The 25,861-nt window shown below is 53.1% G+C and overlaps 1 protein-coding gene across 1 annotated transcript in view; it reads left to right on the top strand.

Moving 5' to 3' along the window:
- LIMCH1 (LIM and calponin homology domains 1) overlaps window positions 1-25,861 on the top strand; it is a 231,448-nt gene that overhangs the window by 180,928 nt on the left and 24,659 nt on the right. Inside the window, exons 15-20 of the mRNA XM_048509079.1 lie at window positions 1,992-2,027; window positions 6,737-6,930; window positions 12,107-12,136; window positions 14,022-14,476; window positions 15,884-16,105; window positions 23,001-23,070. Coding sequence (XP_048365036.1) covers window positions 1,992-2,027; window positions 6,737-6,930; window positions 12,107-12,136; window positions 14,022-14,476; window positions 15,884-16,105; window positions 23,001-23,070 — 1,007 coding nt within the window. The remainder of the gene's footprint in view (window positions 1-1,991; window positions 2,028-6,736; window positions 6,931-12,106; window positions 12,137-14,021; window positions 14,477-15,883; window positions 16,106-23,000; window positions 23,071-25,861) is intronic.

The following is a 25,861-nucleotide window of genomic DNA, read 5'->3' on the forward strand; positions in this document are numbered from 1 at the left end:
CAGGTCTTACTCAGTGCTCTAGCAAAGCCCGTGGACCCTCTTGCCATAGATCCTGTGGTTGCCAACTCCAGGTTAGGAAACTCCTGAAAATTGTAGGGATGGAGCCTGGAGTGGGCGGGATTTAGGAAGGGGAGGGACCTCAGTGGGGAGCCACTCTCAAAACCAGCCATTTCCTCCAGGAGAACTGATGTCAGTAGTCCAGAGATCAGTTGAAATTGGAGGTTGGCAACACCCCCTCACTTCCTGTGCCTTTTGTGATGCTGATTGGCCATATATCTGTACATATTTATTCAATAAGTTTGTAACTGGACTTTCTTTTTGGGAACTGGAGGAGGGGAACTTGGGATTCCTTGCAAGTCTCCCTCCTAGGAACAGCCATTACAAAGTCTTGCTTAGCTTTAGTTGCTATATCAGATGCCTTCATATTATGTTCTGGGCCATGAGCTCTTAGTGCACAAAAGATCTATCGGTATAGACCAGGGGTCTGCAACCTGCGGCTCTTCAGATGTTCATGGACTACAAATCTCATCAGCCCCTGCCAACATGGCCAGTTGGCCATGCTGGCAGGGGCTGATGGGGATTGTAGTCCATGAACATCTGGAGAGCCGCAGGTTGCAGACCACTGGTATAGACAAAACAAATCACTGGATAAAACAAGTTAGTCTGGTTCTGTGGTCAGGATAGGCATGGACGTATAATCACTTTGGAGTTCCAAACACTTCAAACTGTACTAGTCTTCATCCTTAGGGTGCATGCAATCGTGACATAATTGTGTATGTTATCTTCAGCTCAAGTTAGAACTTCATAACTTGCTATATAGGGCATGTTAGTATGCAGTTGTTCATTGCAAGCTAAAACGGAATTGCTTTTTCTAGTGTTGTTATGACTGTCACAGTAGGCACTGAAAAGTATCCGGAGATTTGTGCAGAAAGCCCTCAAAGAGTTGCATTGCCACTAGAACACACCCTGGAACAAGACAGGCAGAGTCCCTCTAGCGTAATACAAGAGGATGCACCTGTTGCTGTTTCTAAGGATACATTTGATCCCGAACTGGTCCAGCCAGAACATTTGTCTTCTGAGACGCAGGAAGGTCTTGAAAAAAACAGCAAAGAATTCCCTTTGCTCAGAGACAAGCACACACAAACGTGAGCGGTCACGTCCCCTGTAATTTGCATTGGCTGAAGTCACTTGTGGTTGTGTGGTTATATGTGAGTGTGCATGCCGGGAGGGAATCTGTTTTGGTCTTGCCTGATTTATTGGATTACGATTTAGTCATTTTTACACCAGTAGTGTGTCTTCTGAAACGAAGGCAATCTAGAGCTGTCAAAGAACTATTTGTGTATGGAAGACATGGACGGGAGATCAAGAAGACACACTTTCTCAAGGAATTGAAATAATGATGAGTCTTCCTTACAGATTCACAATTTGCCTTCTGATGAATGGAATCATGGATAATGTGTTGCACAATTGTTCAGGAGTACAGACCAAATGTTGGATGCGTGCAGTTCTGCATAGAGATGTTCCCTTTAGTTTATGCCTACTACTTACAGCACATGCTTCATTAGGCTACCAGATAATAGTGGCTTCCCATAGGTGACTTTTGTGCATGGTGTACTCTTTCATGAATGTTGATTACTCACAATATAAAACTGTTGTAAGTTCTTGTATACAGTCTAACTGCACATGCGTTTCACTCCATCAGACAAAGTATACTTGATTAATATCAGCTTTTATGAGAAACTGCTTTCCTCATGCAGTTTCACAGTGTGGTTCAACTAACTGCATTTTGAAATTGTGTAAATTGTTTGTGAAAATAATTGTGTTACAAAGTTGTGCAAAGAATTAAAGTGGTTTGACTTGTGCTCTTTTGAACTCTTTCAGCTGCCTTTACTGTTGAAAACGTTTGAGTGCAAATGAACATGATCTATTTTTGTGGTCTTCCTACTTTACCCCCCCACCCCAAGTCTCTAATTTTATATTTGGTTTTATAGATTCGGCTCAAGAACTCCTGTGTCTGATGACGCAGAGTAAGTTGTTGTGTGCTCACGGGGATGCTTTGAACAGTTCTAAACTGCATGCTTTCCATACTTACCACTAATTGACAATGCAGCTGATTTACCATCGTTTCTTTCCATTGTTCTAATGCGGAGCTGTTTGGAGTTCATGTGCTTTAACTTACCTTGTCGTAATATATGCTCTGTTGCATTGAAGCAGTCGTGTTTTTAAAGAAAGCAGCAAAGCATGCAAATGTTGCTCTGAAAGCTGGCATCTTTTAATTCATAGTGTGCTCTTCCTCTCTCTCTCTCTTTCACAAAACTTCTGTGGGTTTGTAAGGTTACATCTGTAATTAAGGAAATCAGAATTAGAATGATGGTGAGCACATTGCTACCTGAAACCGACTTCCATTGGGATCAAACTCAGGTCACGAGCAGAGCTTTGACTGTGGTCCTGCAGCTTACCACTCTGTGCTTTATTTTATGTAGTAACCAGAAATATAATACGTGATGGATGGCAGAGGGCATGTTATACTCTGCAAATGTACATTCATTTTGCAGCAGTTTTATAGCCATGTATCTGTCATGGCTTCCCACAAAGAATCCTAGGAGCTATGGTTTGGTAAAGCTGCTAATAATTTTCTGTTAAAAATCCCTACTTGCTCCTCTTTGGAAACCACAGTTTCCTATGGCTCTGCTCTTCAAGTCGTTGCCTGTAGTGTAGATATGCCCCAGGGAGCTTTAGGAAACAGTAGCTCTTTGTGGCTGTTTCACCCGAGCGTCTGGCAGTTCTGAACCTTTTCCATACTTGAATCAAATAAGTAAAAAAAGAAAAGAAAAGATGCATCTCTTTTCTGGAGTTAAGCTCATTTTTTCTCCTTAAAATGACTTAGAGATTGGAATTGCAGTCAGAGCAATCAGCTACCTGAGTGGCAGATTTTCACCCAAAAATGTTATTTTGATAGTACGGTAGCTCTGTCTTGATGGTTTGGCAAATGCTTAAGGAAGATGATAGCCAGAAATGGCTTGGCTTAATGCAGTTTGACTCTCTACCCAACTGCAAAGTGTGATTGGCCTAATTCGCCACAAAGTCATTATTTTGACACGGGGTATTTTTTTTCTCTCTCTCGGAAAACAGTTGTTTAAATCTGTAGAGTCCCCTGATAAGTGGTACCTTTAGTCAAAAGTCAACTTACAGGTACCAACATTAATAATTAGCATTTTAATGTTTTTGAGTGTTCAAAACACTTCATGTTAGCCAGTTGTAAATCATAAAACATCCCTGAAAGATAGGTCAGCATTAACATGCCCATAAATCAGATGGGTGTGTATGTGTGTTTGTTAAGACTGGGAGACCGTACCTTGCCTAAGTTCTTCTAAGCTGTGTTCATAAGTCACAGTGAACACGCATTCAGTCCATGTACAGTGTACACTTGTTTTTCACTGCATGTGTTAGGTAACTCTCATGTTACATTCAACACGTGCACAGCTGAATGTGAGATACAAACCTATAATTTATCCAGGCACTGGTCTCTGGTTTCAGTTACAAAGCGAATGAACGTGCCTTGGTTGTTTCTTACAAATAGATATATGCACGTTTACTGTAACATATGAACAGGGCTCTGGTGTGTTTGGGGCAGAAGTAAGATTCTGATGCAGGATTTCCTGAGCAGTCTCCTAGCTACTATGCTAAGTAAGCTGTCAACATCGGATTATCTGGTGGAAATAGAAACCCAGCACTCTCTTTGGGCTAAAAGACTAGTTAGGCCATAGAATAGTATTTGTGGTCAGTGATTCATCTATCTCACTTTATGATGTTTCTCTTTATGATGTTTAAAATGCAATGATATCATATCAAACATTATGGTCTTACTGAAAATTAGGAAGGAAAGGGGACGGAGGTGCTGTTATTAGCAGCGGGTTTGCATTGGCCATTTTGTTAGGTTAATTCAGCATGGCTAAAATTGTTGCTGGTCATTGATGGGGTATTTTTATTTGTTTTGTCTTTCCATGATTTCTGCAGTTGAAGGGTCACACAACCAAGTTCAGAAAGACATTTTTCTGAATCAGGGCTCTAGCATTTTTAAATGGTTTAACTGTTTGAATAATTTAAATGCTTTTAAGTGTATTTTAGTGACGTATTTGAGCTGCCCTGAGCCCACCAGGGGAAGGGCGGCATACAAGACCGTACCCGAGACTATAACAAACAATCAAATAAATGGCAATAAATAAATGGCAAACTGCATTTGATTTTAGTGGATCTTTTATTAGTCGTTTATTGCTGTTCAGTTTAATGACAGGTGACATTGTCGGGAGTTTTTGATCTCACATTTTCCTTGCATGTCATTTCAGTCAACTGTTATGATAGAGAAGAGGTTAGTAAGATTTATGGACAGACAAGAAGTATGTAGGAGAAAGACTGAAGAGTGATGCTGCAAATCATGGTGCCGGCCCACCTTAATTCTGCTAGTCTGTTTGAAGTAGCAGCAACCAGCATGACTTAACCCAATCAAGATGCAGAGTGAAATTCTCTAACGGAAGACATGCGGCTGCTGCCCAAATCAGCAACCTGTGTCAGGCGCCTTCCCATCCTCTCCACGTCTCACACAGCTGTGTCTCTGTCCCACCATCGTTCTGGTGTGTGTTGCCCCACCTTCACCAATTATTTGGGACAGAGGGTGCTTGTAATGACATGGTAACATGAAAGAAGTTGAACTGGACATTATGGAGAAGAGCTGAGAATTCAACGCAGGGCTGCCATTTTCAGCAGCAGCTCCATGTTCTTTGCAATGGGTAGTTTTGCCCTGAAAGAGTGAATAGCAAGAAACAGCTATTTGAGCACCAGTCGCCTAGGGCTGATTCCGCATGGGCCAAAAACAGTGGTGTGAAAACAGTATAAACCCTTTTACACCGTTTTCACACTGTTTTCACACTGCTGTTTTTGGCCCATGCGGATTCAGCCTAGAAGTGCTTTTAGAAAAGTAATATCCAAGGTGACGGTACTTCTTAAGAACTTCCATATAAGTAAGAAATTGGGGAGGATTCCTCAGTGCCTACCCCAATGACTTACCACAAAATGCCACAGGCCACAGCTGGCAATGGCCCTTGTGAATAATAGTGGAAATTCCAGAATCGCAGTTGTCCCTTTCTGCTAAATTGAGATGGCTAGTCCATGATCCATTATACAGTGAAATTCTCCCAGAATTGCTTTGCATTTAGCGTAGGACACCTAACCAGAGCTGATTCTATTCACAGAGAATCACAAATAAGTGTCATATAATTTATTTTTAGGGGTCTGTGGCTCAGTGGGAAAGCCTTTCCATTGCATGCGGAAGGTCTTGGGTTCAATCCCTGTCATCTCCAACTAAAAGGTTCTCCTTTTAGTTGGTGGGCTGCTGCCCGTCTGAGTAGCCAGTATTGGCCTGGATGGACTCACGGTCTGATTTTGTGTCAGGAAGCTTCAAGGGTATTGCTAATTTATTTGCTTTACTTTTTCCAAAACCTTTTGCCGTGTTCACTTCTTTCTCAAACGGCCATCATAAGTAATGGTATTCATTCCATAAACATGCCCTGGAAAATAACCAGAGGTGTATTATGTCTTTGGGTTGTACTACATGTGCTTTTGTCTTGCCTAACGTTAATAATGAGTTTCTAACTTCATCATGCCAAAGAAAATAAATAATAATGCTCTGTGATCAGAATATTTACTGTCTATCTAACAATGCATTAATACATGCTGTTGGAACCTTGGATTTTTACCAAAGAAAATAACAGCAAAATGCTCGTTCTGCATGTGCGCTTAACAGGGGTGGTTCTCGCGGCTTACTTGCCATTGGTGTTATAAACTACCCGTCGGCTGAAGTGTTCCTCTCAACTGTCTCTCAGCATTGCGGAAACTTGAGCCAATTGTTGCAGAAAACTTTGCTTAGAGTAAAGTATTTCTTGACCTTCTTATATCCCACATTCAGAATAGAGGTGCTCAAACTTTCTGCCTTCAAGAATATTTTTCCGCACCAGCTTGCATGCGAGGAAATTTATTTGCCTTTGATGTAGAGCCTTGGTTTGCCGCAGTGGATTCTTAGAGGATATTCTAAAGCACGTGATTATTTAATGTTGAGCACGAATGAGACTTGGTCAACCTCACAGTCACTACATGAGAACTGAAAATGTGACTTGAAACGCTCCCGAAGCTCTTCTGTAGTGGCGTGCTTCTGCGGAAGATCAGGAGAGGTGAGCGTGCTGTCATTCAGAGGAACTTGTGTGCCGTGTTTAGTATTTTCATGGAGAATCCCTGATAAGTTTCCACAAGTTCCCCTGAACACAGTTTATAAACCACTGGCTGACATAAAGCCATCGGTTTATGACAGATCATTATAAATATTAATGCTGAAATGAGGGACAGATGAGAAATGTGACCCTTTTCTGGATATCTAGGACTGTCTTAGATTTGCAGTAAATACCAAGCAAAAAGACGCTTCTAGCTTTTCCTTTGTAGTGCATTCAAGTGATGCACCACAGGCAAGCTATCTGCATGTACGTTTGTATGTCTGATGCTAAGCACTGCACATACACATAAAAAATGGCTTTTCGCGTAACAAGCATACATCCAAAGCGACCGTGACAGATGTTTAAGGTTTTAAGCAAAGATGTGTTTGATTTTGCTCTAGCGCCCTCTGGTGGCTGACCTGTCCCACGTTCTGCCCATATTAATAACGGGGATCTCTCTTCTCGCCTTCATTCAGGAGCGTGAGCATGTTTGACATGAGGTGCTCGGACGAGGCTGCCGTGATGCAGCCACATAGCAAAGCTCGCCACGAGAAACTGCAGACCATCCACCACCAACTGAAGGAAGATGAGGATCAGTGGCAAGATGTGAGTAGGAGACGGGTGCAGGTAGACAAACCCGAGCCTTTCCAAGTGCGATTCGGACTAAGCCGTGGAATAATCTCCTTAAGCTGCGTGCGCAGAGAGCGGCTGCCCTGTTCCACCAGAAACCACTGCTGAAGAGATTTCTGTCCCTCCCATTCTTTTTAGGAAATAGTTGATACAATTACAAAAGCTTTTTAGGTATGCCTGATGTTTTTTTGGGGGGGCCCCCCCCCCCCACCCCCCCCCCCCCCCACCCCCCCCCCCCCCCACCCCCCCCCCCCCCCACCCCCCCCCCCCCCCACCCCCCCCCCCCCCCACCCCCCCCCCCCCCCACCCCCCCCCCCCCCCACCCCCCCCCCCCCCCACCCCCCCCCCCCCCCACCCCCCCCCCCCCCCACCCCCCCCCCCCCCCACCCCCCCCCCCCCCCACCCCCCCCCCCCCCCACCCCCCCCCCCCCCCACCCCCCCCCCCCCCCACCCCCCCCCCCCCCCACCCCCCCCCCCCCCCACCCCCCCCCCCCCCCACCCCCCCCCCCCCCCACCCCCCCCCCCCCCCACCCCCCCCCCCCCCCACCCCCCCCCCCCCCCACCCCCCCCCCCCCCCACCCCCCCCCCCCCCCACCCCCCCCCCCCCCCACCCCCCCCCCCCCCCACCCCCCCCCCCCCCCACCCCCCCCCCCCCCCACCCCCCCCCCCCCCCACCCCCCCCCCCCCCCACCCCCCCCCCCCCCCACCCCCCCCCCCCCCCACCCCCCCCCCCCCCCACCCCCCCCCCCCCCCACCCCCCCCCCCCCCCACCCCCCCCCCCCCCCACCCCCCCCCCCCCCCACCCCCCCCCCCCCCCACCCCCCCCCCCCCCCACCCCCCCCCCCCCCCACCCCCCCCCCCCCCCACCCCCCCCCCCCCCCACCCCCCCCCCCCCCCACCCCCCCCCCCCCCCACCCCCCCCCCCCCCCACCCCCCCCCCCCCCCACCCCCCCCCCCCCCCACCCCCCCCCCCCCCCACCCCCCCCCCCCCCCACCCCCCCCCCCCCCCACCCCCCCCCCCCCCCACCCCCCCCCCCCCCCACCCCCCCCCCCCCCCACCCCCCCCCCCCCCCACCCCCCCCCCCCCCCACCCCCCCCCCCCCCCACCCCCCCCCCCCCCCACCCCCCCCCCCCCCCACCCCCCCCCCCCCCCACCCCCCCCCCCCCCCACCCCCCCCCCCCCCCACCCCCCCCCCCCCCCACCCCCCCCCCCCCCCACCCCCCCCCCCCCCCACCCCCCCCCCCCCCCACCCCCCCCCCCCCCCACCCCCCCCCCCCCCCACCCCCCCCCCCCCCCACCCCCCCCCCCCCCCACCCCCCCCCCCCCCCACCCCCCCCCCCCCCCACCCCCCCCCCCCCCCACCCCCCCCCCCCCCCACCCCCCCCCCCCCCCACCCCCCCCCCCCCCCACCCCCCCCCCCCCCCACCCCCCCCCCCCCCCACCCCCCCCCCCCCCCACCCCCCCCCCCCCCCACCCCCCCCCCCCCCCACCCCCCCCCCCCCCCACCCCCCCCCCCCCCCACCCCCCCCCCCCCCCACCCCCCCCCCCCCCCACCCCCCCCCCCCCCCACCCCCCCCCCCCCCCACCCCCCCCCCCCCCCACCCCCCCCCCCCCCCACCCCCCCCCCCCCCCACCCCCCCCCCCCCCCACCCCCCCCCCCCCCCACCCCCCCCCCCCCCCACCCCCCCCCCCCCCCACCCCCCCCCCCCCCCACCCCCCCCCCCCCCCACCCCCCCCCCCCCCCACCCCCCCCCCCCCCCACCCCCCCCCCCCCCCACCCCCCCCCCCCCCCACCCCCCCCCCCCCCCACCCCCCCCCCCCCCCACCCCCCCCCCCCCCCACCCCCCCCCCCCCCCACCCCCCCCCCCCCCCACCCCCCCCCCCCCCCACCCCCCCCCCCCCCCACCCCCCCCCCCCCCCACCCCCCCCCCCCCCCACCCCCCCCCCCCCCCACCCCCCCCCCCCCCCACCCCCCCCCCCCCCCACCCCCCCCCCCCCCCACCCCCCCCCCCCCCCACCCCCCCCCCCCCCCACCCCCCCCCCCCCCCACCCCCCCCCCCCCCCACCCCCCCCCCCCCCCACCCCCCCCCCCCCCCACCCCCCCCCCCCCCCACCCCCCCCCCCCCCCACCCCCCCCCCCCCCCACCCCCCCCCCCCCCCACCCCCCCCCCCCCCCACCCCCCCCCCCCCCCACCCCCCCCCCCCCCCACCCCCCCCCCCCCCCACCCCCCCCCCCCCCCACCCCCCCCCCCCCCCACCCCCCCCCCCCCCCACCCCCCCCCCCCCCCACCCCCCCCCCCCCCCACCCCCCCCCCCCCCCACCCCCCCCCCCCCCCACCCCCCCCCCCCCCCACCCCCCCCCCCCCCCACCCCCCCCCCCCCCCACCCCCCCCCCCCCCCACCCCCCCCCCCCCCCACCCCCCCCCCCCCCCACCCCCCCCCCCCCCCACCCCCCCCCCCCCCCACCCCCCCCCCCCCCCACCCCCCCCCCCCCCCACCCCCCCCCCCCCCCACCCCCCCCCCCCCCCACCCCCCCCCCCCCCCACCCCCCCCCCCCCCCACCCCCCCCCCCCCCCACCCCCCCCCCCCCCCACCCCCCCCCCCCCCCACCCCCCCCCCCCCCCACCCCCCCCCCCCCCCACCCCCCCCCCCCCCCACCCCCCCCCCCCCCCACCCCCCCCCCCCCCCACCCCCCCCCCCCCCCACCCCCCCCCCCCCCCACCCCCCCCCCCCCCCACCCCCCCCCCCCCCCACCCCCCCCCCCCCCCACCCCCCCCCCCCCCCACCCCCCCCCCCCCCCACCCCCCCCCCCCCCCACCCCCCCCCCCCCCCACCCCCCCCCCCCCCCACCCCCCCCCCCCCCCACCCCCCCCCCCCCCCACCCCCCCCCCCCCCCACCCCCCCCCCCCCCCACCCCCCCCCCCCCCCACCCCCCCCCCCCCCCACCCCCCCCCCCCCCCACCCCCCCCCCCCCCCACCCCCCCCCCCCCCCACCCCCCCCCCCCCCCACCCCCCCCCCCCCCCACCCCCCCCCCCCCCCACCCCCCCCCCCCCCCACCCCCCCCCCCCCCCACCCCCCCCCCCCCCCACCCCCCCCCCCCCCCACCCCCCCCCCCCCCCACCCCCCCCCCCCCCCACCCCCCCCCCCCCCCACCCCCCCCCCCCCCCACCCCCCCCCCCCCCCACCCCCCCCCCCCCCCACCCCCCCCCCCCCCCACCCCCCCCCCCCCCCACCCCCCCCCCCCCCCACCCCCCCCCCCCCCCACCCCCCCCCCCCCCCACCCCCCCCCCCCCCCACCCCCCCCCCCCCCCACCCCCCCCCCCCCCCACCCCCCCCCCCCCCCACCCCCCCCCCCCCCCACCCCCCCCCCCCCCCACCCCCCCCCCCCCCCACCCCCCCCCCCCCCCACCCCCCCCCCCCCCCACCCCCCCCCCCCCCCACCCCCCCCCCCCCCCACCCCCCCCCCCCCCCACCCCCCCCCCCCCCCACCCCCCCCCCCCCCCACCCCCCCCCCCCCCCACCCCCCCCCCCCCCCACCCCCCCCCCCCCCCACCCCCCCCCCCCCCCACCCCCCCCCCCCCCCACCCCCCCCCCCCCCCACCCCCCCCCCCCCCCACCCCCCCCCCCCCCCACCCCCCCCCCCCCCCACCCCCCCCCCCCCCCACCCCCCCCCCCCCCCACCCCCCCCCCCCCCCACCCCCCCCCCCCCCCACCCCCCCCCCCCCCCACCCCCCCCCCCCCCCACCCCCCCCCCCCCCCACCCCCCCCCCCCCCCACCCCCCCCCCCCCCCACCCCCCCCCCCCCCCACCCCCCCCCCCCCCCACCCCCCCCCCCCCCCACCCCCCCCCCCCCCCACCCCCCCCCCCCCCCACCCCCCCCCCCCCCCACCCCCCCCCCCCCCCACCCCCCCCCCCCCCCACCCCCCCCCCCCCCCACCCCCCCCCCCCCCCACCCCCCCCCCCCCCCACCCCCCCCCCCCCCCACCCCCCCCCCCCCCCACCCCCCCCCCCCCCCACCCCCCCCCCCCCCCACCCCCCCCCCCCCCCACCCCCCCCCCCCCCCACCCCCCCCCCCCCCCACCCCCCCCCCCCCCCACCCCCCCCCCCCCCCACCCCCCCCCCCCCCCACCCCCCCCCCCCCCCACCCCCCCCCCCCCCCACCCCCCCCCCCCCCCACCCCCCCCCCCCCCCACCCCCCCCCCCCCCCACCCCCCCCCCCCCCCACCCCCCCCCCCCCCCACCCCCCCCCCCCCCCACCCCCCCCCCCCCCCACCCCCCCCCCCCCCCACCCCCCCCCCCCCCCACCCCCCCCCCCCCCCACCCCCCCCCCCCCCCACCCCCCCCCCCCCCCACCCCCCCCCCCCCCCACCCCCCCCCCCCCCCACCCCCCCCCCCCCCCACCCCCCCCCCCCCCCACCCCCCCCCCCCCCCACCCCCCCCCCCCCCCACCCCCCCCCCCCCCCACCCCCCCCCCCCCCCACCCCCCCCCCCCCCCACCCCCCCCCCCCCCCACCCCCCCCCCCCCCCACCCCCCCCCCCCCCCACCCCCCCCCCCCCCCACCCCCCCCCCCCCCCACCCCCCCCCCCCCCCACCCCCCCCCCCCCCCACCCCCCCCCCCCCCCACCCCCCCCCCCCCCCACCCCCCCCCCCCCCCACCCCCCCCCCCCCCCACCCCCCCCCCCCCCCACCCCCCCCCCCCCCCACCCCCCCCCCCCCCCACCCCCCCCCCCCCCCACCCCCCCCCCCCCCCACCCCCCCCCCCCCCCACCCCCCCCCCCCCCCACCCCCCCCCCCCCCCACCCCCCCCCCCCCCCACCCCCCCCCCCCCCCACCCCCCCCCCCCCCCACCCCCCCCCCCCCCCACCCCCCCCCCCCCCCACCCCCCCCCCCCCCCACCCCCCCCCCCCCCCACCCCCCCCCCCCCCCACCCCCCCCCCCCCCCACCCCCCCCCCCCCCCACCCCCCCCCCCCCCCACCCCCCCCCCCCCCCACCCCCCCCCCCCCCCACCCCCCCCCCCCCCCCCCCCCCCCCCCCCCCACCCCCCCCCCCCCCCATACCCCCCCCCCACCCCCCACCCTCCCCCCCCCCCCCGCCCCCCCCCCACCCCCAACCCCCCCAACCCCCCCCCCCCCCCCCCCCCCCCCCCCCCCCCCCCCCCACCCCACCCCCCCCCCCCCCCCCCCACCCCCCCCCCACAGCCCCTGCCAATTAGCCATGCTGGCAGGGGCTGATGGGAATTGTAGTCCATAACATCTGGAGTGCCAAAGGTTCGTTACCACTGTACTAGAGAATTAATTATATCCAGTGGTTAGTATGTTGGACTAGAAAGAGACCCAACTCTGCCCTGAAACATGGATTGGATCCCATAATCTGTGGTATCCCACTCATTGTGTCTCAGCCTACCTTATCTCATAGAGTTATTGTGAGGAAAGAAGAACCATGTATACTGTACTGCATTTCTTAGCAGAATATCAGGATAAAAATATACTTGATAGATAAATGTGCCACTCTATAGAGATTCTATGAGAATGCATAGAGATGAGTGAATTTGCCCCTTTTGTGATATCAAGGAATTTATTTCTCATCATGTGCAGGTGCTGGTAAAATGTTTGATAGAATGAAGCATTATCAAGTGCCAAGAAATGAAGTCTAATACATTTTTGCAGGCTTTTAAATCAGTATTTTTAATATGAATGATGTATGTTGTTTTGATGGCATTGTTTTTACTCATAAGCTAGCTTGAACAGGTCTCCGGAGAGGCAGGATTTAAATCCCGTGAATGAACAAGTGAGTGAGTGAGTGAGTGAATGAATTAAATAAATAAAGAAACAAACAAATGGATAGGTGTTTAATATTAAATAATAATGGGGCAGTTTGGGCAACCAGCTGACTTGCATAGTTCTCTCTGTATTACCAGAGTTTGATGAGGGTGAGTTTTTAACCATGTGGTCTCCCCGCCTGCGATACACCAGAGCTTTACGACATGATTCTGCTAATCAGAGAGTCAGCATGGTGTAGTGGTTAAGAGCAGGTGCACTCTAATCTGAAGAACCAGGTTTCATTCCCCGCTCTGCCACTTGAGCTGTGGAGGCTTATCTGGGGAACCAGATTAGCTTGTGTACTCCCAACACATGCCAGCTGGGTGACCTTGGGCTCGTCACAGTTCTTCGGGGCTCTCTCAGCCTCACCCACCTCACAGGGTGTTTGTTGTGGGGAGGGGGGGAAGAAGGGCAAGGAAATTGTAAGCCCCTTTGAGTCTCTTTACAGGAGAGAACGGGGGGATATAAATCCAAACTCTTCTTTTTATTATTATCGTGTAAATATTATTTAGATATTTATTTATACCCTGCTTTTCTCCCCAATGGGAACCAAAAGGAGATCGCAACCTCGTTCTCCCCTCCTCCATTTTATCCTTACGACAAGCGCCGTATGAGGTGGAAAAGTTAGATATGAGTTCAGTAGGATCTTAAAGATCAACAAGATTTCCAGGCGTTAAGCTTCCGAGAGTCAGAAGCTCCCTTCATAGGATAGGCTGAGAAAGTGTGATTGGCACAAGGTCACCCAGCAAGCTTCCATGGTGGATTGGGGATTTAAACTTGGGTCTTGCAGATCCTAGTTTAACACATTAGCCATTACACTGTGCTTGCAACTAAATATAGTCAGTGAACTAAACAATAGATATTGGATATGCCCAGAGGTGAGATTCAGCTGGTTCGCACCGGTTCTCCCGAACCGGTAGCTAACCAGCTGAATCCCACCATGGTACCACCCCAGGTTGGTCGCAGATCGGGCCACCATCCCAGAGCCACGCATCCTGATCATTGACCGCCCTGGGGTAGTGCCATGCCACAGCCTGCTGGTGTGGCCTGCCCTGCTGGCACTCCAGTAGGCCTCCCAGCCCTCCCCTGAAGGCCGTGCCGCAGCCAGCCCCCTGAAGCCGCCACCTTCCCTCACCTCCCCTTGCCCAACATTGGAAAAGGGGGGCGGGGCACAGCAACCAGGTTAAGGGGCACAGCAGGGAGGGAGCAAAACGGTGGTTGATCTGCTTGGATCCAACCACTGGATATGCCTTTGCCAGGATCATCAGTGAAATAAGTAGAGATTCCTGTCTTGCTCAAGTGTATTAGAGCTTAGTCGTTTCATAGCAATCTTCCTTCTGTTGTTCCACACCAGAGAGAAGCGCGAGAAAGAGCTGCATGAGGCATACAAGAATGCCAGATCACACGAAGAGGCGGAGAACATCCTCCAGCAATATATCGAGAGATTCACCATTAGCGAAGCTGTTCTTGAGCGCTTGGAGATGCCAAAAATTCTGGAGAGAAGCCATTCTGCCCAGCCAAACTTGACATCCCCACCTAATGACCCAAACCCTCTAAGATACTTACGGCAACAGTCACTCCCTGCCCCCAAATTCACTGCCAGGGTAGAGGCGACCATTGTTCCCACCAGCATATTGGAAGCCAGCGTTTCATCAGGCCGTACCTCTCCGAGCAAACCTTTTGTCTCCAAGACCCTGCCTATGCTGACACCCAAGCCTTACTCACAGCCTAAAAACACACAGCAGGTTTTGAAAAGCTTTAAGGTAGGCCAAATTTCATGGGTTCTAAGACCCAAAAAGCTGCCAGGGTGGACTGGGGATTTAAATGTTACACACATCAATAAGAAAACACGATAACCGATGCCGTTGCTTAGGGCTGCAGTGTTTGGTGATGAGGCCGGTTCAGTGAATTGCTTTGAAATATTTTAATTGATTAACGTTTATCGCTTTTGTTTACTTTTGTTGGAAACTTATTTTTAATGGAAGTTATGTACCCCAATTCCAAGCCTCTAAGGGCCAGTCTGCATGCTACAGTGTGTTTGTTGGTGAAAGACGTGAGAACTTTTATCCATCCATCCATCCATCCATCCATCCATCCATCCATCCATCCATCCATCCATCCATCCATCCATCCATCCATCCATCCATCCATCCATCCATCCATCCATCCATCCATCCATTATCTATCTATCTATCTATCTATCTATCTATCTATCTATCTATCTATCTATCTATCTATCTATCTATCTATCTATCTATCTATCTATCTATCTATCTATCTATCTATCTATCTATCTATCTATCTATCTATCTATCTATCTATCTATCTATCTATCTATCTATCTATCTATCTATCTATCTATCTATCTATCTATCTATCTATCTATCTATCTATCTATCTATCTATCTATCTATCTGTGTTGGATTGATATCCTGCCCTATTCCCGAAAGGGCTTTGCATAAGACGTTGAATGGGCGTTTTATGCCACTCAGTCGCCCGCCGCCCATTTTCTCCTCACAACCACAACATCTGGGTAGAGGTAACTTCACCCTCCCTGTGGAGCCAGCGTTGCCTCTGTTCACGAAACCATGTTATCTATATGACTGCCTGTAAGATTGTCAACCTGTGTGTAAGTGACCCGAGTCGCTGTTTGTACTGCCCTGTGGGGTTGCTACTGGCTCTGTTTGCAGTAGTATCATTTCATGCGCGGTCATGTAAATATTGTGATTTTGTCGACTGAACCAAGAGTGGCTCCACAGTGCAATCTCTAGATACAGGAATGGTCATGAGGAAGGCTGAAGTCACTTCTGCCCATGAAGAGAAACGGGCACGCGTTAGTCCGGGAGGCGCAAAACTCCCATTGAATGGTTGGTGTAAAGTCCTCACGCCATCCACCAACACTCACAAAGACTTTGTCATGTGTCTGCCGGCCTTAAGAATTGCTACAGCAGTGTGAAGTGAAGCCTCAGACAAGCACCCCCCTGCTACGTGTGTAAAATAGGCGGGACATCAGAACAGTTTCAGAAGAGGGTTGCCGCATGCTGCCGTGTGCTGAGTCATTGATGCTCCGCCAAGAAGTCTTTGCCGCTTTCTCTGCTGAAAAAGAAAATATCACAGAGGTCGTCTCGGTGCTTTGTGTTGACGCTGTCCGTTTCCGTTGTGCCCCACAGATAGATGGGAAGGTCAGCATGAACGGAGACACTTTCAATGGAGTAGAAGAGGAAAAAGAGAAAGAATGCACCGCATTCATATTTGCCCCTTCCCCAAGTCGATCGCCAAAGCCTGACGGGGTGGTAGAAGCTGATGGCGCTTTGGAGGTGAAGCCAGACTCCTCTAGCACTGAGCTAATTCTGAAGAGGCTCCTTGAGCACAGCCAGCTCGGAGAGCAAACCGTAAGGACCACGCTAGGGAGCTTCCAGACATCCTCACCGATGTGTTTTAGGTGCCCCTTTAATAGTTCTCCCAACCACACGGGAGCTGCTTATCCATGAGAAGATCTAGCGGGGGAGCCAATGTGGGGTCGTCTTTGGAAGACTGGACTTGGAAGTCGGATGCCCTGGTTCAGTTTCTCACTTGGCCCTCAAGTTCGTGAGATGATCTTGGGCTGATGAGTTTTCCCCAACCTAATTTGCCTTGCAGGGTTGTTGTGAGGGTGAAACAGGGAGGGGCGAGCCACACGTTTCACGTTGAGCTCCTTGAAGAAAGAGCAGAGTAAAAATGCACTAGAAGGGTCTGCAACCTGCGGCTCTCCAGATGTTCATGGACTACAATTCCCATCAGCCCCCGATGGCCATGCTGGCAGGGGCTGATGGGATTTGTAGTCCATGAACATCTGGAGAGCCACAGGTTGCAGACCCCTGCACTAGATAATCAGGTAGTTGGGAGGAATCTTAAGTGATCGAATGCATGGGTAGCTGGGGTTTTCGCATTAACTGTTGATTTAAGGTGAAAGTTCCATGCAGTAGGTTCCACCTACTTATTTGTAGAAACTCCCCATTCTTATATGAGGGAGGTTATGGATTCCCAAGTGCTGCAGTCACAATACCAAATGTTCCTGCAAGTTTAAATCTTGGTTGGCTATTTTGCAATCTCGAACGTGTCGGTAAAAACTAAAGGAAACGGTGTCGCTTTATTACAGGTCCAAAGAGGGCATTTGCCTAGACTATAAAACTAATCACGTAATTCTTTTCAAGCTTCCCAGGACTTAGTTTAAGAATGTTAAAGGAGTTTCGTGGCTCATGCTGTGTCTGCCATACTTATAATTTGCCCAAAATATACAACTTTCTTTCTCCATGCTGAATTTTCTTTCCGTGGCAGAGTCAAATTTCAATTCCTGTAGCTTTTGCAGTGTTTAACAAGCCATTATAAGAAAACCAACTCTAGGAAGCTGTCCTCACACAGACAACTAATTCCAGTTAAATTTAAATTGAATTCATTTTTAAAATATGTATAGAAAGTAAGAACATAATAAATTGTTCAGCCAGTGATTTTTGGTTGGCTGTGCAGCACTGTAGTTCAAATCTGGGGAACTGGTTTCTGAAGGCATTTAATAATTACACAGAAATGACTTGAGATTGGGGGGTGTATAGTGAACCCCAGGTTTTTTTGAAACCCCCTTATGCATGGATTCTTACCTCAGGGCTCTCCACTGCACAGTGGGCTTGTAGTGGGGTCTCCTTGTATTTCTCTGTTTACATGTGAGGAGGCCTACAGTGCAGTTTGTTTGCTGAATTCTGCCGAGCCTCACCTTCTCCCAATTCTCTTAACTCCATCCATCAGCTTAGCCTTAAAGGCACAGATCTCATCATACCTGGTAGTTTCAAGACTGCTGGCTTTCTAAAAGCTTTTACATTACTGTTATATTGATATTTCTGTAATTGCAGTTATAGCGATATTGTAACCTTTCAAAAAATAATCTCCCCCCGCCCAATGAAAGAGGGAAAGCAATTCACTGGACCACATCCTGCTGAAGAAGGGGACCATGTGCTATAACTGATATCTCTCTGCCCATTCCACACACATACCCGTCCTGGTTTTTAAATGCCTTAAAAGACAGTGATTTTGCAGTGCATCTCTTTGTATCAATATATCACTATAATAACAACAATTAAAGTAATTACAAATCTGAAAAGAGGGGAGGGGAGAGGTGCATACGGAGAAGAGAGAGACTTGTTTAAAAGTAGAAGCTTGGTTCAAATACATTTTAAAGAGCCCTCCCGGTCATTGGGAAGGGCAGGAATAGAATGGGAGAGGTGGGGTGGAGCCAAAAGCAGCCCCTGCTTGTACTGGCCCTCACAAAAGCAACTCTCTATTATTGTTATTTTGAGATATTGATATGATATGAATATTTAGAGATTCAGAAAAGAGCCGGTAACAAGGAAGGGGAGGCGAGGAGGAAGACGTGAACTGCAGGGTGAAGCTAGGTAGCTTGCTGTGGGCAGAGGGAAGATGTCATAAGAACATAAGAACAAGCCAGCTGGATCAGACCAGAGTCCATCTAGTCCAGCTCTCTGTTACTCGCAGTGGCCCACCAGGTGCCTTTGGGAGCTCACATGCAGGATGTGAAAGCAATGGCCTTCTGCGGCTGTTGCTCCCAAGCACCTGAACTGTTAAGGCATTTGCAATCTCAGATCAAAGAGGATCAAGATTGGTAGCCATAAATCGACTTCTCCTCAATAATTTTGTCCAAGCCCCTTTTAAAGCTATCCAGGTTAGTGGCCATCACCACCTCCTGTGGCAGCATATTCCAAACACCAATCACACGTTGCGTGAAGAAGTGTTTCCTTTTATTAGTGCTAATTCTTCCCTCCAGCATTTTCAATGTATGCCCCCTGGTTCTAGTATTGTGAGAAAGAGAGAAAAATTTCTCCCTGTCAACATTTTCTACCCCATGCATAATTTTATAGACTTCAATCATATCCCCCCTCAGACGTCTCCTCTCCAAACTAAAGAGTCCCAAACACTGCAGCCTCTCCTCATAAGGAAGGTGCTCCAATCCTTCAATCATCCTCATTGCCCTTCTCTGCACTTTTTCTATCTCTTCAATATCCTTTTTGAGATGTGGCGACCAGAACTGAACACAGTACTCCAAGTGCGGTCGCACCACTGCTTTATATAAGGGCATGACAATCTTTGCAGTGTATAGTGTGCATACTGGCAATTCTGCCCACTCTGGCAATGGGCAAATTAACAGTCGTGCCAGAAATGGTTGGTTTGCTGCAGAGACAATGGAATGTTTATTTATTTTATTTATTTATGCTTCAAATTTCTATCCCGCCCCGTCCCCGAAGGGCTCTGGGCGGCGTACAACATACAATGAGTACAATCATAAAATCATAAATAGGCTAAAACTTATAAAAGCAGCGAAACTAGCTACATATTAACATTAACTTCCCTAGAATGTGAAACCTATGCTCAAGGAAATGCATCTGTACAAGAAATGTTGCCACAATTGACATTTGTCCTCATTGCGCACCAGACACCTTGTGCATAATCGGTCAAATACTCTTTTTTTAAAAATAGAATTTAGGGTGCAGTGAGAAATACATATTAAATTTCAAATATTTATTGCTGTTTTTATACCTTGATAACTCTTCTGAATTGCTGGACTGCAGGCAGCTCGGACTACAAGTTTACACAACTATGACATATATGTTCCAGTTAAAGCATATCTGTCAAAAATGACACCCGGGGCAAGCCAGGGCACCACACACCCCCAGCTGTCCCCTCCCGCTGAGTGGGGCACAGTTGAGGGCTGGTGAGCGAGACTTACCCCTGTTTGCAGCCTCCATCTGGAGATTGTTCATGGGTCAAGCCCCACTTGATCTGCCCCCCCTCCCCACACCTGACCTCAACATATAAGAGAAAGCAGCTGTGACCTGTTCAAGACTGGCTGAGCTAGGCTGTAGGCTTAAAACTGGAGCCAAGCCTAGCCCTAGTCACACTTGGACTGAAGCCAGCTTCTCTGGAGCCTCTAGCTTTATAACGCTAGAGGAATTGAGAGGAGCCAAATTCAGTCTGGGCTCAGCTGATGCCAGGTTTGGATCTAGCTCTAATCTGTAGGCTGCAGTTTAGAACTGGGTCCAAGCCTGACCTTAGTTGGGCTCAAATAGGTCCTTGCTGCTCCCCTCTCCTCCTGGAGATTGGATGTGGCACACCCAACCTCCACATGGAGATGGGGGCAGGGTGAGCCTGACTAGCCATGTTTACAGTATCCACATGGAGATTTCCAAGGTGAGTCCTGCTTGCCAGCCTTCAAATGTGCTCCTGCACAGGGAGTTCTCAACCAGGGTGTAGTTGGGGGAGCATGGGACAGCAGCAAAATGCTCCCTCCCCAGAAGCGAAGCCTGGGCTCGAGACCCCTCCTTCCTTCCCTAGATACGCTACTGGTTCCAGTCTTCCTTGCCACTTGATATACATAGCCTTCAGATACAAAAGGGAATTTATCCCATAGTAGTTTTACTCCAGTTATAGTCTCAAGGTGGAAGGCACTACAACCTTTCTGAACCTGATCAGATCTGGATCGACATAATGCCTGGTTAAGGAAGATTTCCCTGAAAACCCTCCAGGAACCCATTCAAATTGTATGATGGAAGAAAAATGGGAGATACATGAATTAAATACTGATGGTTCAGATAAGGTCATTATGGGCTCTTAACAGAAAAAAAAGAGAGACAGCTGAAATCTGCTTGTTTTGACATGTAAGCCATTTCTGCATAGAATATATGCATCTGTACAAGAAATATATATATATTTGTTTGAAAATTATGGGTGTGTTTCATAGGCTGATTCCACATGGGCCAAAAACAGCGGTGTGAAAACGTTGTGAAAATGGTATAAAAGGGTTTAAAATGGTGTAAAAGGGTTAATACTGTTTTCACACCATTTTCACCATACATATACTTGTTTGAAAATTATGGGTGTGTTTCATAGGCTGATTCCACATGGGCCAAAAACAGCAGTGTGAAAACGTGAAAATGGTATAAAAGGGTTTAAAATAGGCTGATTCCACATGGGCCAAAAACAGCAGTGTGAAAACGTTGTGAAAATGGTATAAAAGGGTTTAAAATGGTGTAAAAGGGTTAATACTGTTTTCACACCATTTTCACCATACATATACTTGTTTGAAAATTATGGGTGTGTTTCATAGGCTGATTCCACATGGGCCAAAAACAGCAGTGTGAAAACGTGAAAATGGTATAAAAGGGTTTAAAATAGGCTGATTCCACATGGGCCAAAAACAGCAGTGTGAAAACGTTGTGAAAATGGTATAAAAGGGTTTAAAATGGTGTAAAAGGGTTAATACTGTTTTCACACCATTTTCACACCGCTGTTTTTGGCCCATGCTATAGTTATTAATGAAACACCCCTACATTTTCCTTGACTGTGTTCAGTGTAGTTCTTGTGTTCACCATAGACTGTTTGCATTTCCAAGAGAGGAAGTAGAGGATAACTTCAGTAAATGGGAGAGGAGGACAGAAGAGGTTGTTCTTGACTGGTGCTGGGAAACAGTTTATCGAAATGGCATCCGAGCGGAGCTGCTCAGCATGTGTAGGTTAGGATGTTAAAATAGCCCTAGAGCATGCTAGGCCAAGTGACTCCAGTGGTGATGTCTGGTCTGGAGGGACCACTTGGCCCTTAAGAACATAAGAACAAGCCATCTGGATCAGACCAGAGTACATCTAGTCCAGCATTCTGCTACTCACAGTGGCTCACCAGGTGCCTTTGGGAGCTCACAGGCAGGATGTGAAAGCAATGGCCTTCAAATGGCCCAGACCCAGACCGTGGAGACAATAAAAGGTATACATGCTTGCTATTAGCATAGCTTCAGTCCAAACCAAATGACCCTGCTGCCACAGCCATATCTACAGGGTCACATTGGCTCATCTTCCCCTGCTGGAGAGTCCTCCAGGGCAGTCTGTCCCTGCAGCTAAAGTGCAGTCCATTTGTGGTGAAAAGATTAGATTGGAAAAGAGGGAAAAGAAATCCAGTTCACAGATAAGAGTCTGCTGCTCATGTGGACGAGTGAGGAATGAAACCCAGTTCTCCAGATTAGAGTCCACCAGCTCTTTAACCACTACACCACCCTGGCTCTCAGGACCTTGACAGGGGATCTGGACAGTACGGGGGAGAAGGTGGCCCTTCCAGTGGTGTGATCCAAGTCATTGAGTTTAAAAACAGATCTTTGAATTGTGCCTGGAAACAAACGGGCAGTCATGTAGATCTTTCTACCTCACTATGTCTTAGATTGCCCTCTGTTCTGTAGAACTGAGATTTAAATTTCTATCCAGGATTTTAAATGGGATACAGTTTTTTTATCTTTATTAACCTTTAATAGGCATAAAAAATGGGATACAGTTTTATTCTGACTTCGACAAACCAAGCTTTTTGCTTTCAGACACTAGCTCCTTTGCACCTTGTAGGATGGCCCTGTTTGCATTGGCAGCCCCCAAGATCAGAGCCAAGGAGGTATCAAAGGAAGCCGTCTGCTCAGAATAAACCTCCTATTAGCGTGATCTTGCACCGTCAGAAGGGTTTTAACAAAGCCTGTTCAACTATTGGGAAGAATTGTAAAGTGGGAGTCTTGTAATTGTTGATTTTATACTTCTCTGTAACTTATATTGGGTTTTTTAATCTATTTTTTAATTTTTAATTTTATGCTCTATATCAAGGATGGCCAAGCTATGGCACTCCAGATGTTCATGGACTACAATTCCCACGAGCCCAGTTGGCCATGCTGGCAGGGGCTGATGGGAATTGTAGTCCATGAATGTCTGGAGCGCCATAGCTTGGCCACCCCTGCTCTATATTGTATAAGACTATACAATAAAATATTCAGTAATGCTGCTGCTGCTGCTGATAGAGATAATGATATAGATCTTTCGACGCAGAGATGATACAAACCCTGTATCCAGTCCCAGAAATGTAAACCAGTTCAATATGATTTTAGGGTTTAGGTCTTGACTGCTGGATTCAGCCAGAGAAATAAAAGCTTCAACACAATAACCCGGCTTCCCTTCTGGTATTACTATATATCTTCCTTGTGGTATATTATTTGCAGTTGCATCCGTTTAGCTCAGTAACATAAACTTTCAGTGCATAGGCTGTGGAGGTGACTAATTCAAGTTCTATTAAAGCCAGTAGGTACAAGAGCTACTCCATAGTTCAATACGTTGACAGTCGACAGAAAGGCCTTTTAGGGAGCAACTTCTGCCCTTGCATGATGACAAACATATATGCAAGTTTCAGATGCTCATGAATTAACAGTAATGTGAATGTTCTTTGCAGGGCTCCCTGTTTAAAGAAGTTAAACAAGCCAACCAAAAAGATGGAATGGGTTCAGAAGAAGCATCTCCAGGTTTGTTGTTTTCAAGAAGCATTTTAAGACCAGCCAAATGTTCATGCATTTCCCTTTCGGGTCTGAGTTGGTTCAAACAGTGTGGAGACCAGGTCTTTGTCAAGCGAGCCTTGAGCTTATGCATCCTCCACCCTTCGTGGCAATTGCTTACTATGAACCATGATTTACGTATGCAAGTTTGCATGTAAACACAGACTCAAAAACACACATGGAACTCCCTTTTATCTTGCAAGCTCAGCATCATTTCTTGTGGCTATTGGCCGCTATCTAAGGTTTTTGGCAGAAGTCTTTTGCATTGGGAGGAGAACTCAGTCGAAATCAACTCCACCCACTCCCATAAACAGAAATTCTGTCCCATAGTCAGAATTGCATGGCAGAGGCTCCTTCTGCACATGCAGAATAATGCACTTTCAGTGCACTTTGCAGCTGTGCAGAATAGCAAAATCCACTTGCAAACAATTGTGAAAGTGAATTGAAAGTGCATTATGCTGCCTGTGCAGAAGGGGCCTGAGTATAGCCACTAAGTCCATGTGTTTTTTCTCAAGCCCACCATTGGGTACCATGAAGATTCCTCATATGTTGTATATTATGTTTTCTGATATTGACTTGTCAGGAAGGTGCCCACATTGTTCAAATGCAGGAAATTATGCAAGCCAGAACTTTCAAAGGCTGGCTAATTTTATGGGGAGGATGTTGACTGGTGGTAAAACATCTGTCATTTGTGTTTTGAATGAGCTTCTGCTTTTTATAATACCCTGTTTCCCCTAATATAAGACATCCCCGAAAAATAAGACATAGTAGAGGTTTTGCTGAAGTGCAAAATATAAGGCATCCCCCGAAAGTAAGACATAGCAACGTTTTTGTTTGGAAGCATGCCCGACAAACAGAACACAGGAAAAATAAGACATCCCCTGAAAATAAGACATAGCACATGTTTGGGAGCAAAAATTAATATAAGACCCTGTCTTATATTCAGGGAAACACGATAGCTGTGATTAAAAATTGGGTAAGGCGCCTTGAGTTTACTTGTAGAGAAAGGCGGGGTAAAAGTATTTTCAGAAATAAAAGTATTTATTTTAATAAGTCTTGCAGGAGGGTGCAAAGTGCAACTTTGGGAGTGGGAGCTCTGGATCCCCATTATCGTCAGCAGCCTACCAGCCTGCTTTTCTCAACATAAAACTAGGGAAGAGAAAGCGTCCAGAGAGACCATAAAATCCTGGAAAAAAATTCCTGGCTCAAAACACCAGTAGGGGCTGACCTGGAACCACAACAATACCACGTGGAATTGTTTGCAGAAAAAAAAAAGGGAGGTGCAGCTTGTTGGTCACCCAGGGTGAGTAGTAAATGCCCCTGGGTGAACAGTTGAGTAGAAAATTGCATAAATAGTATGTGCACATTTAACTTTTAAAAGGTATGATTCTGAAGCAGAAGAGAAGTTGTGTAGCCATTAATTTATTACCTTGTATCGTCGGACACTTTCGCACGTGCAGAATAATGCACTTTCAATCCACTTTCAGTGTGCTTTGCAGCTGTGCGGAATAGCGAAATCCACTTGCAAACAATTGTGAGAGTGGACTGAAAGTGCATTATTCTGCATGTGCGGAAGGGCCCTAAGTAGTACCTGTGTCTAAGGCAGGGATCCAAAATGTGGTGCCCTCCAGTGTGTTTTCCTGGCACCTACTTGTTTCTTCCCTAAAACATGTTTTCCCCAAAACAAAAAGCCAGGCCTGGCTGTTCTCTACCACAAGGGCGCCGGAGGTCCAGAAAGACCCAGGAGGTACCACACCTTTGGTTGCACCCATCTGGAAATATCTGTCACCATCATAGGATGCTTGGCTTGGACCCTCTCTACATTTTGTGATTCTGAGGTATTTTGTGGTGGCACAGCCCAGTGGCACCCAAAGATTTGACAGGATTGAAGAACCCTGCTCTAAGGCCTGACTTGGACATATAGTTGAATGTGGTGCTAATGCTGAGTGCTGAAGCGGTAGGTGGGACCGCACCACACCAAGACTGCCAAAGCAGGATCCATTTTTCAAAGCTCTGTATCCTTAACAACAATAGAGTTGCCAACTGCCTGGAGAGAAAAAAAGATCCTTCAACAAGGGCTTATTGTTATTTACCAGGTGACGTTATTTCTTTCCATGTCATGAAAATGTTCAGCTGCTCATTTGCACTCATTAGGTCTCTATTAAAGGGATGTTTTTTCTCCAGGCTTCTTTGCAACCCTACTACAAATGGAAAACAAGCACCAGACGTCAAGATTTTCAGAAAGAAAAGTGTCTATTTTAATAAGCCTTGAGGGAGGGTGCAAAGTGGGAGGGGGAAATCAAATATTCCCATTATTGCTACCACCCCGCCAGCCTTCTTTTCTCAGCATAAAACCAGGCAGGAAGAAGCACCCAGAGAGACGGTAAAATCCTGGGAAAAAATTCCACCAGATTTCCCTGATTGGCCAGTTCTGACTCGCAGAAAGTTGGGGAGCAATAATTACATGACCCGTACTCTTGCCCCCTCAGGATATCTCACTGTGCTGCGTGTAAGGACCATCCCTTAGTTGGAAATTGTAGCATAAAATTATCCATTGGTACATTTTCACCAAACTGTCCGTGCCGACAGTGCCCTCTAGAGGTATCATGAAAAAAGAGATTTCTATCTTCATGTCAGTGATTCTTCAGTAATTAATTAATAATGTTCCTTGTTGTATGCAGTGTCTTAAGTTCCTAACCCGCTGGTCCTTTAGGACTCCAAGTAGGTGTTTGCTTTTTTAAAGAACGGAAGCTGTCTCAAC

The sequence above is a fragment of the Sphaerodactylus townsendi genome, linkage group LG10, assembly GCF_021028975.2.
Source record: "Sphaerodactylus townsendi isolate TG3544 linkage group LG10, MPM_Stown_v2.3, whole genome shotgun sequence".
Taxonomy (NCBI): domain Eukaryota; kingdom Metazoa; phylum Chordata; class Lepidosauria; order Squamata; family Sphaerodactylidae; genus Sphaerodactylus; species Sphaerodactylus townsendi.